The following is a 15,901-nucleotide window of genomic DNA, read 5'->3' as shown; positions in this document are numbered from 1 at the left end:
CTCTATTTCTGTAGCTGGGGTTGTGTCTAGAATGTTACTGATTGTTAAAACATTTAGATTCCTCTTCATTTGAATTTAGCGGCCTCGCCCAAACCACAGAAAACGGCACCAGACCAAAAGGACGCAAGCAGCGACGATCTATTTTACTGTCCAAATCTATCAAATGAGGGCGGAATAGTTGCAGGATACAAAAACAGCCGCTTCAGCGTGAGGGTGGTTTGGTCACTTATTTCTAATTGCATCCAGTTGAATGCTCGCTAAACTTTCAAAACACATTTGAAAGCACAGAACCTCGTGATTTTGTCCGTGTCACTTTTAAATAAACGCTTTTATTTTAACGGATAAGATTTTGTGCCTCTGTAAATGTGTTAGACACCAGGACCATAACTGTAATCAAGGGTTCAATAAAACGGATCGTAATATTTTCAGGCTGATGCACAAAAAAGACGAGTGCACGTTTAGGCGCTTTAACACAACTTACATACTTTAACTAACATGGCTGCTTACCACCTCCACCTCACGGCCCCCCCCCACTGGCTTCCATTCCTCCAGGTGCTGCAGACACACCCGACTGCCTTTGAGTTCTTTTAATCAAACAGCATAGTGTGAAGATCCAATCCAGAACACACTGAATACACACACGCACGCATATGGAACACATGGATTCACACTCTCTCCAGCTGTCTGTGTAAAGAGGGGAGGCTGGCCGCAAAGCGCGAAGATAAACCCGTACAGTGACAGAGGCGTTCTGTCTTTGCAGGAGCGTCCTCTCCTTCTGCAGGCTTCCATCCACAGGCCGAGAGAGCTACAACACCATCTGGGTTTGTGGTGCATTTTGTGTACTGCCTCACACAAGTGCTGCAGTGCACATGCTCTCAGACAGACAGTGTGGATGCTGTGTGTCTGTGAGGGTGTGTACATGTGGATTTTGAGCGCTAAGTGTATGTGCTTATCCGAGTGTGTTGCCCATGCAGCGTGGCAATGGCCGGCGCTTTCTCATTAACATTAAAACACATGCACACACACACACACACACACACATACACACAAACATAGATCTGTGCACATGGACTTGCAAATATGTCACACTGTAATTAGATGAATTCAGCAGTGGGCCAGAGCTGAAACAGGTTAACAAGAAAAAAAAAAAAAAAGAAAAAAAAAGGTTGAGAACATCAACAGCAGCCAGTGAACTGAATATTTAAATATTTCAGGAACCGCTTCCAAGTGTGCGCTATTTTCAGACCTGATCCATAATTCAACATTAGCATTTTTCTCACAGAAACCTTGAAACTCTTAAGTCTGCTCTGGAAAAATGTTTCTCTTTATCTCAACTGAACGATACCAAATAGGGTTTAGTGGGAATCTCCTTTTTTCTTCTCCAGAGACAAAATTTGGTAACTTGACATGATGCTGGTTGCTACTGCTTTCAGCTGTGCAAACAAGCTCAAAGTTTAGGTTTAAATGGGACTGCAATCACCCATTGGTCAGTATCATAGGACCAATGTACGCTCCAGGTTTAAACGATACGGATGGTACTCTCGACAGTTCTAGGTTAAGAGTCGTCTTGAGCTGCCATCTCACATCTCAGTCGGAAAAACTGTTCAAACTCTCTGGCTCAAACAATTCAAACCAGCCATAAATTCAAATTCAAATAAGTATTTATTTTCATATACAGAATGAAGCTGAGTCTTCCTTTTAGATGGAAAGTATCTGTATGGTGCACACCATACTAATTAACCTTACATGTCATATTTTTCAAAAGGGAATTAATGCATTCATGAGAATACGATCGATACTTGTGTGGACTGGTAGTTGTTAGCACTGTGTTCCTTTTAAATGCCAATACCTCACTAATACAGTAAATACTATATCACTGAAATGCAGCAGTGAAGGTAAGATCTGGTGACATGGAACCACAAAGAGCTATCCACAACATGCTCACCAGAATTGTTCTTGAGCAATTACTCATAAGTAAAGTAGATCCATGTCTGGGTCCATGTCTATATATGCTGGATGGAACTCTCGAGGTCACCCGTCTATATATGAGATGGACCCACAAATCGTGTTCTGGCTCAGCTCAGCTCAGCTTGGAACAAGACCCAAAGAAAGCTCAGATAATATCAAACACGTTACTCTTCTGGCCACACTGCAGTCAGTAGTGTCAGAGAAGCAGTTTTCACTATGGTGGATGGAGAAAAGCTCCTAATGTGACTTCACATGCAGCGCCTGAAAGTTTGTTGATTTACACTCTGCAAGCTCAGAAAAAATACTGGTCTTCTTGGTTCTATCAGAATTTGACCTAAAATATGTATATTTTTTTAAATATTTTTAATTCGCCACATACTCAACCCTTCCATTTAGTAGGCATCTCTTCCTTCTATTAGATTAAGAGTATGTGCCATGACTGTTTGTACATCCTTAAATGTGTCTGTCTGTGAGGTGATCTGTTCATAGAGAACATTCATTGAAAATGTTGCTGAAATGACAACGCAACACAGAAAACAGGCACCACTTCCTGTGCCTCAGCACTCCTTGAAGCGTCACACATTTTCTTTTCCTTTTTTGTCCACTAGGGGCCTGCGCAACAAGCTACGTATTAACAAAGCGCCTGGCATTGCGTTGCAACGGACACTTGCATGCAGTTAGGAGGTTTTAGCGAATTGTTGTATATCTACAGAGCTATTATATCCACCTGTTTCCTCGGGAGCCTATGGGGGCTGCCATGACAGATAACTACTTCCGCCAGCGGTTTTCTGTTTCCGGTTGCCTTGCAACTGCATGATGGCCGCTGCCGCTAAGCTAGCCCTAAACAACTAGCGTTAGGTCATAAGTGCTAAATTGTTTTTAAAATGAGCTCAGGTATAACATGTGCCGTTGTTGGTTGCCACAACAATTCATGAAAATTGAAGTTTTTTTCAGAAACGTCTCGTGTAGTACATCAACCACTGAGACAAACTTGTCCTGCCCTGCGCCCTACACGCCATGCTGAGGAAGGAGGAACGGAGACTAGCGCGGCTCGCGTCTTTGACACTAAAATAAATATTTGGGTTTATGAATATCTTCCACAGAATAGCTGCTGCATGACTTTCCTAACCCGGCAACGTCCGAGCAGCCGCCTGTCTCCACAGCTTCACTTTCCTTCAGCATTATCCACGCTGTATGTTTAGCTTGATTGACACTCTGGCTGGGCGCTACTGCTGCCTTCAGAAATAACTCGCTTTGTTTCTTCAACAGTACTTTCCCTATGTTGTTACTGTGCAGGTAGTTGTATGCTTCTGTGCTTTTGTAACTGCGTAATTCTCCGCCGTCAACATCTTCAGAAAATATAAGATAAGCATTAGCCCGACGTTAGCTACATCGCTAACTTCGGGCTAATGCCGTGCTAATGCTTCATGTCATCTGCCTACTCCGTGAGAACTGACGGGTGAGGCACTGTGAGAACTGTCCTCACGACTTATTAAAACATCTGTACAGTGTATCCACTGCCGATTTTTATCCATTCTGTCGCTTTCTTTGTGTTAAAAGCCGGTTTTTAGAGCGAGCATGACAGCTACGTTAACGTAAACACCGAGGTCAGCCAGTTCAACCGGAAGAGCATAACCGAATACCGCTATGAACCATGGGTAAACTCACGAAGTCAGGAATAAGGTGGATATGCAGCAACACTAGCATTCATTTGGGTTCATGTTTCTGGCCGACTGATGAATGTATGTATTAACTCACTTATAGCTCTAGTGTCGCCTCTCATTTTCCTGAGAAAATATCCATCTCTTCAGCTGCCAAAGGCTCCACTACATGACTACAGACTTTGTCTGGCATTTGGTGCTGGACAGGTATCTCCTAGTGGGTTTTCAGAACCCAAAACAGTTCCCTGCTGTTGTTGTGAATGAATCAAAACAGTTAAAAAGCAAAAAAAATGCTAAAACTTCCTATAGCTTCAAGGAGATTCAGGTGACAATTCTCTGTCGGTTCACTACTAGGAGTCACTTCCTTCTAATTACACGAAGTCATTCAATAATAATAATAATAATAATAATAGTATGTTTAATAACTAACAGATAATTATATTGATATATTGATATTGATGTTATTGAGTTTAAGGAGGCGAAGTCAGATCTAGCACTAACTAAAACTGTCATTTGAAGTCCAACCAGAAAAATAAAATAGAAGTCAAGCTGTTTCTCCTTCAAATGAAAGCCCACGCTTGATCTTGGTCACAAAACTGCATTTGACCTTTTGGTGGACAGTAGCTGCCGTATCAGACAGCAGGCAGGAAGGGGGGCTTCGCTGCCCTGTAGATGCACCCTGTAGCCTGCAACTTTTGGGAGCCCTAAAGAGATTAGCAGGGGGGGGCGGGGGGACCCCCTAACAGAAGCTCTTCTTATTCTTTCTGTTTCCCCCTTTTTTCTGTCTTTCCACTGCTCTAATCCTTAAAACCTCTAAATCCTCCCTCCACTCCCTCCCCCTGTCCACCTTGTGTCAGGCAGCAAACTGCAGCCCCGTCGGCCCCTCACACTGTGCCATACATCAGAGAAGTGACGTTACTGAAAAATAACACTTAAGCCAGATGGGAGTGCAGCAAATTCAAGTGCTACTACTAAACATGTTTGCTTGGACTTTAGTTCTGCAACTCAAGCGGGCGTCTCCATTCACCACACCGACCACTCCAACCTTAAGGCCTTCTGTTTTGCATCCACCCCCGTCTGAAATGTCTACAACCTCTCTGCTGAGCGTATCAATATCTTACACATTGTTTCTATATTTACATTCTGGAAACCTCCAAAGCTCCCAGGGGTGGGTGGGAATTTGAGAGTTGTTGGGTTTCACAGAAAAGAGTGCCGTGCTACAGGGAGGATCGGAGAGGCTGGCCACTGCCGTGTTTCAGCATTTCAGCTTGACAGCTCCCATCCACCGACATCCTCTGGATTAGGAAGTCAATGGAGGTTAAGCAAGCCAATGGTTAGAGTCTCTCAAGTCTACGGTGTACTAGGCGTGGACGAAGTGTCGGTTAGCGCTCTGAATCAGTGGAGGAAAGCCAAGGTGTTGACTTCTCACAGCCTGACCGGAGTCAATTATTAGCCCAGAAGAACCAGATGTTCTGGCTCAGCAACAGATTACTTCAGCTTTTCTCATGCCGGAGGTTAAACTCTGGACAGATAAAGTCCAGTATCAGTAAAACCTTATCACTGCCAGCTGCTCAGGTCTCAGGCTGCGCTTCAACTGGATTGGACAGCGATGACCAGGTGAACTGTCTTGACACAAGGCACAGAATGTTCTTTTCGGATGTGAGTTTTCCCTGCTGACGGTAGAGCACTGATGGCTGGCATTTATGTCCACCTCTGCCAGTGAGGTTGAATTTGTTCCATGTTTCGTGGGTTTTTTTTTTAATTGTGCTGCTTACACGAGCACATAAGCTAAATTAAACAGAAGTTAATTCAGACTTTGTCCAAACAACATAAATACAACATACATTGATAAACAAGTCCTACATTTAAAAAAGTTTCACATTTTTGTGTAAAATCCTCCAGTTATTCTTATTTTATAATGCCATACAGCATCACCAGTAGCAGATTTGTTCACCACAACGGAGCTTGTTTTTCACCTCAAAACAGAATACTACACAATCCATTAACCATAATCCCTAACTACTCACTCTACAGAGATATCATGTGCGCTCATGCTGCTGCTTGTACCCCTAAACCTAGACACCATTGACCACAGTGCCAGTTGACTCACTCAACACACTGACATCTTAAAGGCACCAGCATGTTTTTACTTATAAGCCCTTTGCTATATAAGAGAAATTAACACTTAATTTATTTCAGAGCCAATGACCATGACACCAGTCAAGGTTCCTCTTCCTCCTTCTGATAGTATTTGTGATTATCTAAATTCCAGTGTCTGTGTGTGTGATGATGCTGGGTCTCTGCCTTTTGGGGGATTTCTTTGATTTCTTGTAGGTCACATATTTCCTTCACCTTTACATGACCAAAACATCATTTTTTGAAGTGTATGTTTGTTTGCAATGTTAGCAACCATAGAATCAAGGTTATAGTTTGATTGTAAGCCCATTTCTTGCATATCACACAGCCAAAGGGTTATACCCAATGAGTGTAAAGGTAAGTAGATCTCCTCATCCAGATATAAAGAGACTATATCTCTATTGGAAATCCAATCGGCAAGATACAATTGACAAGGTAAATAAACTGCAAAACCACAAAAGTGTTAAGTGTTTCTTTAGGTTAAATGTTTCAAATTTCTCTCTTTTCACAACACTGTGCTTATGTTTCTGGTTAAGTTTAGGAAGGAGTGTGGACTTGAATCACGTGACTTGGACTCAAGTCAGACTGGTGTCACAAGTTTGATGACTTTAGACTCGAGCTGAGAATATCATAAAAGGCCTACAACTCGCCTTGGACTTTAATGCAAATGACTCGTGACCTCCCTTGGACGTGAGCCTTTGGGACTTGAAAGCACCTGAGATTTAACAGTATATTATTTATAGGGCTGTCAGAATAGTGCATTCATTTGGATGAATTCCTTACGGAAAAAAATGACGCGTTCGAAAATGAACGTGGATTAATCACGCTCCATGACGCCGGCGACCAGCAGCTCTGGATGGAGGCAGCTGCCTAAACGCGGCTGAGCCTAGCCTCTGCGTAGGTGCATGCCCTGTGCCGTAGCCTGACTTGCACCTCCCCAGAAATGGAACTACACCACAGCGACACCGACCGGTTCGCTTGGGAGCATCGCATTTTCCGGCTTCTCGTCCGGTGCCTAGCAGCAGTGCCAGTAACGGGCATTGTGACCTGAAGGTTAAATACACTGAACACAGCTGTGAGCAGAGGGAGTCTGTGTGTTTAAAGGGGAAAGTACTGCTGGCATCCGCTCATCATCATCAGCAATGCACACATGTATGAATGCTCATTACAGTATAGGCCACCTGCGTAGCACCTCTGTGCAACCATAAATACTGGTGTACATAGCACAGTAATGACTTGTTTGGGACTCGAAACGGGAGTCGGGACTTGCCTGTCTTGACTTGGGACTTGACTCAGGACTTGAGAGCAAAGACTTGAGACATGTGTTTTGGTTTTGGAAATGTCCCAAGGTCTCCCTAGAAAAATCAAGTGGTCGGACTTATAAATGCTGAAGCACAGACATGAACCGCAGTCACTGGCTTGGCAGCCTTTGACACCTGTGACTGCACCACCCTCCCCTCCACCTCCTGTCATTAAAGTCAGGTAATAAACATGTAATATGAACATGATACGACATGTTTTGTAGACGTGTCAATATGCTACGTAGCCTCTCTCTGATATTACCCATAATTCAAAGAGGTAGAGGTGTCTGCAGAATGCGTTAAAAGGCCAAAAATAACGTTAACCTCACAAACAGGAGCACATTCTTTACACTACATCTCCAATAATTTGCATTCATAAGCAGTGTACAATAATTCATAATGTTTCATAACAACATGATGCAGTTGTACATACAGTATAAGTGTGCATTGATGTTTTTTTTAACAAGTATAACATCCCCTGTGGGCACCTGAAATTGCCCTGAAATCTGCTTATACAACATTATAATTGGAATCTTGTGAATTCTCCTCATATCCACTCAGACTTTTACCAAATGATCTTACAAACTGTACTCTGATAAATAGCCGGCCCGTCTACTGCTCACACACCGTTATTTGCATATCTTTCCCAAACCCCATCTCTGCTTTGTCCATGGTGTGCCGGTCCCATCAATGATTAGCCAGATGATGAAGCCATTATTGACTGAACCTGAGCCTGTGCCTCATGCAACATTAAATACATCACTTCCTCTCGAGGGGCCCGACGTGGCTCTCACCCTGCTTCCCTTTAGGCTTGCAGTCAGGAAATGAAAACGGCCATTAGAATCGAAGTGAGCCGGAGTGCTACAGGACGCCGCCGCACGCCTGCTATGGCAGCATCCTTCATCACGGAGCCTGAGAACAGGGCCCTCACATGCTCCGGCACAGGCGTTGGCTCTGGTGCTTTCAGATTGCCACTTGCTTGTGGTGGAAACCCCTGAGGCACCGAACTGCAACGTAACCAAGCCTTTGTATGAGGCGGCTGTAGCACAGCCAGTCCCCTTGGCAAAACACTAAAATGCCTCTGACATAGTGGGTTTAAAGTGACCTATAGCAAAATTGCTCCAATCATTTTCCCACAATGCTCCTTCAGTGGTTTACAGTCTCTGTGTAGCACACAGCATCCTTCTATTTCTTATTCTCACACAGATTCCTAGTATTTGGACGATGGATTGCCGCTTGATCAACGTCCAGGGGGCTTTTCAAATGTGCCACGGTGCACCTTGCATCAGTTTTACTCAGTATCATGACCGACTCAGGCCTGCTAACATTCCCAACCACACCCCATCTTCTCCTCTCGCCGAGGGGGAGCGCGAACGGTCGTACACGCCGCCTCGCTGCCGTCCGTCTGTCGGGCTCATGAAATGGTCTGTGTGGCTCCGGGGGCCTGCGAGCTATAATGTCATTGTTGTTGCCATTATTGTCAAAGCGATCTCTCTCTCTCTCTCTCTCTCTCTCTCTCTCTCTCTCTCTCTCTCTCTCTCTCTGTTACTCACACACACATTTACTACGCGGCTGCAAAAAAAAAAAAAAAAACCCTACACTGGTGAAGCCACTCCAGCCTGCATGCGTGCGTTGGGGGGGGGGGGGGGGGGGGGGTCAGAGCGCCGTCGGATGGGTGCACTGAGGGGATAGGGTGCAGTCCCGATTGATGAAAAGGAGTGGGTGAAGGATGGATAATGCAATGATTCATCACCAGCGCCCCCACCACCTACTCTCCCCCCCCCCTCTCTCTCTCTCTCTCCACACCTCCACCTCCACCACAGCACCGTCACACCTCATCCTCACGGCCCCCCACCCCCCCCTCCTCCCATTTGCACCTGTAACACGTTTGACCCTGTTTCGGGTCATCTCCATTGCCTGTGACTGTATGTAGTTTTCGTTTTATCGATCGTCGACTCCACCGGCGTCGAGCCCCTCAGAAGGACCCCCCCCCCACCCCCCCACCCCGTATGTCTGATCCTGCTGCCTCCCTCTGAGCTCACACCGCTGATGTGTCTAACGCTGCCCGGGTACGTTTGTCGGAAGAGACCGAGCCCCTGCACGTGAAGACCGACGGCAGAGCGCAGCGGAGCGGATGCGCCGGCTGGTGGTCTCTGGGTGAGATGGGTGTGTGGGGCTGTGCAGGTTATAGCGGACGGCCGGGACGTCTCTCTGACGGGGTTAGCTACGCCTTATACGCGATCTAACTTCCACCGAAAAGGGAAAAAAAAAAAAAAAAATGTTGTCCTTACTTCAGCATGGCTTGTTCTTTATCCTCTTCCTCCTTTTGCCGAGCCATCACTGCCATGATGATCTTCCTCTCCTCCTCGGTGAGATGGCTGAGATCCGGTATATCCGGCATGGACGGCGGCGCGGTGGGTGGGCGAGGGCCACCCTGGGGCCCCACCGAGGCGGACATCTTCTCCACCAACACCACCCCACCACCTTCTCCTCCTCCTCCTCCTCCTCCTCCTCCCCCTCCGCGGCGAGTCGTTTCGGCTGACAGGTTCTCCCGGAGCGGTTTCCGAGCCACACCTCACGACATGGTCCACGGGCGGAGCGGCAGCGGCGGCCGCAGCTCCGGCGAAAAGCGCGAGCCGCTCATGTTTCGCAGGCACCCTCGGTTGTGCTTCTTGTGTGTGTGTTTGTCCTCTCCGGGTCGTTCCCCCCCACCCCCCGCCTGCCCGCCTCTCCCCTCCACCGCCCGGATTCACGGGGAGCCCATCTTCGGGGTTTTTTTTTTTTTAATTCTTCTTTTTTTTCTTCACGGCGGGAGTCGAGTCGAGCTGAGGGGGCCCCTGGATCACTCGCTGGTCTGTGGTGCCTCCGCCGTCGTCAGACTGGAGCTGGATGTTAGGGCGGTATAGGCGGAGTCACCCCCTCCTCTGCCTCTCTCTCTCTCTCTCTCTCTCTCTCTCTCAGTCAATGGGGACGCAGCCCTCCTTCCTTCCTCTCCCTCTTTTTTTGCGGAGGCGCGCTTACTCATGTGAGAATGGGGGTCCTCACCATCATCGCATGCAAGCGCAGCCGCTACTGTCTGTGACTACACACACACACACACACACACACACACCAGTGTTTTTTTATCAAACACTCGCGCACAGACGCACACACTCGGCACACAAAGTTCCGAAGTGTCTTGAACGAGCGAATTGGAATATCCGATTCTCGCGATATTTTGACCTTTTTTTTTTTGCAAATTAGAAATAAATCACACGCTAACAGCTGTTTTAATAAACCACGTGTGGTTTACGTTGCAGCGGCAACAACAGAAACGCGCGGACGATCAAGCGGTCTGTCCGTTTCAGCACCATGGACAGCAAGCAGTCTGAGCGGAAGTATTCACATTCTGTTTTCTTTGTTTTTCTCTCTGTCTTGGTTTTTAAAAAAAAATCTGTGAAGCTATGTCCGTCTCATGACATTGCTTTTTTCTTTTCTTTTCTTTTTTTTTGCATCCGACCCGAGAACAGTTCATATGTGAATCCCCCTCTATTTGGAACTATTCCTCACACATACTGTATGTGTGAGGAATAGTTCCGAATAGAGGAAGGTTAACTCATATTGATTATTACATTCATCAAAGGCAGCATATTGTGTGTGCTGCCTGTGTATTTTACATATGTCAGTTTAAAAAAAAAATCTTGCTGTAGGTCCACGTTGTGACTTGATTTTATCTATAGAAAAAAAAATCCACGTTAATAAAAGCACATGTGCATTTACAGTATTTCACTGTTTCTTATTATATGTATTATTATTATTATTATTATTATTATTTTTTTTTTTTATTGTAGGTTCTGTTTAGTTTAAGTCTGTGTGTGTTCCGTGTGTTGCTAACTTGGATGTATGTGATGTTTTACTTTACTCTAGTTGTCTCCACTCACCTGTCCAGTGACAGCCTCAGTCAGTCACTTATAGGCCGCCTCCGCCCCCTCTCCCCTCTCCCCTCCCCTCCTCCCCTCCTCCCCCCTCCTCTCGGCTCGTCTCTACCTTCAGATCCGGGACTCTCAGGCTGTACCGATCCGGAGCTGGCACAGGTTTCTCCCCGATGACGTAATGCCGGGTGAGTGGCTGAGTCCATCCAGCAGATGGCATTAACCCCCGGCTGCTGCTGCCACCCAGCCTCCGTCAAGTGACGTCACCGAGGAGGTGACTGTACCGCGGTGACGTCAACTTCCCGTGGTGCAGAATTTTGTCATCATTTAGGTCGTGACTAGGGACCACCAGCCCTGAGTGACAGAGTCGTGCTACAGCAGAGCGGATCTTTGGTGCAGACCTCGGACTATAAATAAACCCTGAGTGCAGTCTGAAGGAGGACAGGCAGGCCTGCTTTATTGGCTATTTCTTTATATTCAGGATGTGTCCAGTTAGCTCTAATAAAGCTAACTTTAGTAAACTCATCACATGTGGTGAGTGGATGGATGCCCTTATTGTGACATGCCATAGGCTGAAGCATGAGAGGTATTATTAAAGTCAGGTTTCACTGGTTTAATGCAGTATAGGGGGTGGGACCATATGAAAGTAAGGGCACCACATGTATCAAAAGTTTTCCTACATCCATGTGTCTTGTCAGGGACAGACAGGGAATGAAAAACAGCCCTGACCTTGAGTCAAACCAGCCCATGGAAACCAACAGCAATTCACATAGCTAGAGAAATGGTGAAACCCGGAGAGAAAGAAACGGTCAGTTCTCCTGAAAAAGAATCCAAAGAAACGCACTGACTGACCTGTGATTGAGAAAACAAGAACGGCAGATGGAGGCTCTTCCTATCTTCAGCACAAATACCTCAAATGTTACAGCTTTTTTTTTCAGTATAAAGTCTGTGTCATTCTCTCAGGGGATGCTGAGAAAATAAAACAATTCTCTGGATTGTGCAAAACAAGCATGTAGGAAAAGAATAAGCATCAAAGAAGTGAAGATTGGTTTGGTACTAGAGAGAGCCCTCTGCTGGATATCAGTGGCCATGAAGCCTCCCGTCAAAATCGACCAGACATGTAATTCAAGTCATTCAAGTATTCTCAATCAAAAAAATATTCCCTCCCCATCATGTTGAAACCGTGAAATGCTGACAGATAAACTAAAAAACAAAACAAGATAAAGTGAAAACCTGAAATGAACATAGACAAGTCTTAAGTCATTTATTTTCTGTCAAGTTAAGTTACATGTCAGCAAAACAGTGACTCAAGTCCACATCTCTGAAATCTACGTAAATTGAAATATTTTGTAACACCCAAGTAATGTTCTTAGATAACGAGTAAGTGCAGTAAATATTGTTGAAATGAAACAAGTACATAGGGAAAAGCGTGCTGAAGCAGCACGCCACACTCTACCAAAGGACAATGTGGCTACTAAAACTGTGCAAAATCCCCCTATCCACAAGAGGCTTGCTGTGATGCTTCTCTCAAACCGGTCTCTTTGTAAAGAGCATCCTACAGCTGCTGCTACAATCAATAGCATGGGCTACAAGCAGGAGAAATCCAGGCAAGTGCTATGGATAAGGTAGTCCTCTGACTAGTCAGTGAGGAATGCCGGCATCCAGGTCTGCATTGGCGACAAGTGGAAAGCTTACCTGAAGTCAGCCTGGTGAAAGCTAACAGGAAACAGAAGAAGGAACTGGTGGAGTCTAAGGTGACAAGGATGGAGAACAAGGGCGTTACGATCGAGACCTTTGCACGGGGACAATGGGGGGTCGGACGACGTGGGAAGGAACGTCAGCATGGCAGACCAGTGAAAGATCCAACAGTCAAAAGTTCAGTTTCCTCATCAGGACAACATATGAAACACTCCACGTGCCCACTGAATCTGCATAAGTGATTTTGCTTCTACCACATTCTGTGTCTACAAGATCGCACTCTCACAACGATGAAATAGGTGGACACGCACAACCAGGTCTTGTGCAAACTGGCTAGAGAGGTGCAGGCAGAAAACAGCCAAGGTCATCCTCCACCAGCTGACCATCACATTCGTTTCATCAGAAATGAAGGGGGCAACACATGGACGACAAAAGATGTCCATCAGTGACAGTTCTCACCACCTGGGACTGGAGAATAGGAGTCAGTCCCTGGTGAGATGACCACAGAGTAGGGGTGTGCCAAAATATCGATTCTACGATATATCGCGACATTTCGTCTTGAGGTACGTTATCGATACACTGGTGCCAAATATCGATATTTAAAAATGTAAAAAAAAAAAAAAGAAAAAAAAAAAAATATTTTTTTACATTTTTTTTTTTTTTTGGCCCACCACCACAACCCCTCTTTGGAGGACAGCTTTATCTTTATTCAAACATAGGTATACAACCAAATAAAATTTAAAAAATGGTTTAAGTAGCTCTGAAACCCACACAGGTTAAGAACAGTCACTGTGCAAAATACTCTTTGTTTACTTGGCTGTCATTCATGTGAAATTGATTGACAATGTTTTGTAATTCCTGTGAAATGGATTCAGAATAAATTCTGAATTTCTTCAGTGACACAGATATCGTGATGTATTGTGGATGAAATTTTTTGCAATATATCGATTATCGCAGAATCGCTGTATCGTGATATTATCGTTATCGTGGGCAAAATATCGTGATAGTATCGTATCACGAGGTACCTGGTGATACCCAGCCCTACCACAGAGCCATAGTGATGTGGTCCTACAACACCAGTACTGTGCTCCTCATACCGCCCTGCAAGGATGCTGTCTGGACAACCAATTCCTACCCGGTAGAAGCAAGATGCACTAACTTTGTTGGAACATCGGTTTTTGCCTCATGTTTGACACAAAAGAGATGCCCTGATGGCTGAGGAGGAAGGACAAGTGTTGGAGTAACACCTAGCACCAGGGCTAGCTGCGGGTGTGGAAGGGACATGTACTCGCCACCACCTTGCCAACAGGAGGTTTAAAGTGGCAAAATGTAGATCAGTGGTACCCGGCTGATGACCCTGCAGCTAGCCAACCTATGGTCACTGCAAGAAGTGCGTCAGGGAGCAATGCCTCAGCAGATCAATACCAGTATAATCAATGATGACTTCAGATGACTTGACTAGAAACAAGATCACTCAAATGACTTTTCTGTGTTCATCTCAGTTTTTTCAGTTCAGGTTGTTTTGTTTTAGTTGTCTATCTGTCAGTATTTCACAGTTTAAAGGGGTGTGAAAGGAGTGTGTTTTTGATTGAGAAGAAATTCAAAAGCAAAAAAAATTGTTTTTTGTTTGATAATATTCATTTTACTGGTACCAAAAAATATAATACCATTCAATAAATGTTATGCACTTTGTTACCGAACAATAATGTGATAATTAGACAGGTGCTAGCATCTTGACCTGATTTGACTTGACGGAATTACTTTAGTCACATGTCTGGCTACTTCTATGCAGTGTTCTCACAGACTGGTTGAAAACTCCATAGCCAAGACTTTCCAGAAACATACTGACATCTAGTGGACAGATTAAAACACTGCATGTTAAAGCAAGACTGATTTATGACTTGGAAAAAGTTTGCAGCCTGTTTACCGAGTATAGCTGCTCTAGATTACTACATGCACATGGAAGATGGAAAACTTAAAGACCATCCCCTAACTTCCCTTTAACAAAGGGGAAAAATAGGTAACCCTTCATGTATCCTAACCCCACCTCCCCCCAATCATTTTTATATAGTCCCTTTAAAGAGTCCATTAAGGGGAGATGCTCCAGGTGAAGAGGAACATTTCATCTCGTTTAACCCAGTAAATTACTTACAGCAGGACAATATTTTTTTGGATTACATGTCTCTGAAATCTTAAGTTTAAATATGCAAATGGTCATTATGTAGGTTAAAATTGCACACATTTGCATGAATGCCCAGAACAGAAATCTAGATATTGGATGAAGCCAGGTTGGATGAATTCTTGTTTCATTTTGACATATTAGAGTCAAAGTTGTTTCATTTTAAATTCTTTATATCACTCTATAAATCAGAAAATAACATCAGTACAGTAACAGTACCCAAAATTCAATTTAGCCTTGCTTTTAGGACTATGAGTCATATTCAGAATAGGATTAAATTGCTACGTTTGGTGTATGTAAGAACAACTGAAGTAGAGAGTTTTGGCTCAGAGTCTGAGAAACAACTCATTTTGAGAAAAGGGCCTCTAAAGATATGTATTGTAAAATGATAAATGATTAGACAAAAATGGTAAGTAGGGTAAAGCTTTTAATAGATTTCACCATGAAACCTTCCCAGGTGATTGCTTATATTGAGGAAATGATTCATTGTATAACACTTTTTCAGATATTTTATGTTCAAATGGGCAAATGTGGCTATTTAATTAATTAGGAGCTAATTTGCATGGCATGTTATGGGAGCAAAATTGTCCAGTCAAAGTCCAAATTCATTATCAGTGAGTTTTCCCCTTTAGCGCGTAGCCTCAAATTAATCGCTCACGGTTGTATTAATTGAACTAAACTATTGTTAAGTTAGAAGTGTTCATTTTGATCAGACATTAAACAGATCTGATACATTTAAGATGTTGTTTGTTTGTTTGTTTGTTTGTTTGTTTGTTTTCTTGAGGAAATTGACCAATTGCATTAAAGCAAACAAATCATTTCAGGGTGTTGATGACAGCATTACATAGAAACATCTTTATGGTTAGATTAACTCCCTCGGTGGATTTTTTTTTAGAGAAGCAGTAAATACTTTGTGAGAGTAAACAAAACACTGCAGCCTCACAGGAACAGGAACCACTATTTTTGTGCAAAGGGAGAGGAAACAAGTGGAAGGCAGATGTTTACTCTATTCAGAAAGTAAAAAAAAAAAAAAAAAAGACACAAAGA

The 15,901-nt window shown here is 44.3% G+C and overlaps 1 protein-coding gene across 12 annotated transcripts in view; it reads right to left on the bottom strand.

Annotated features, from left to right (window-relative positions):
- rims1b (regulating synaptic membrane exocytosis 1b) overlaps nt 1-10,180 on the bottom strand; it is an 87,831-nt gene extending 77,651 nt beyond the window's left edge. For 9 of the 12 annotated variants that reach the window (XM_030435097.1, XM_030435116.1, XM_030435139.1 and 6 more), the window contains exon 1: nt 9,358-10,179. In XM_030435097.1, the coding sequence (XP_030290957.1) occupies nt 9,358-9,524 (167 nt within the window). In that variant the 5' untranslated portion in view covers nt 9,525-10,179. Of the gene's footprint in view, nt 1-9,357 lie in introns of all 12 variants that reach the window. The other 3 variants (XM_030435066.1, XM_030435091.1, XM_030435082.1) reach the window with 1 other exon arrangement.
- Nucleotides 10,181-15,901: the final 5,721 nt, after the last annotated feature.

This window comes from Sparus aurata, chromosome 1 (genome assembly GCF_900880675.1).
Source record: "Sparus aurata chromosome 1, fSpaAur1.1, whole genome shotgun sequence".
Classification (NCBI taxonomy): domain Eukaryota; kingdom Metazoa; phylum Chordata; class Actinopteri; order Spariformes; family Sparidae; genus Sparus; species Sparus aurata.
The sequence above is the reverse complement of the archived record's forward strand: the minus strand, read 5'-3'. Positions and strand labels throughout refer to the sequence as shown.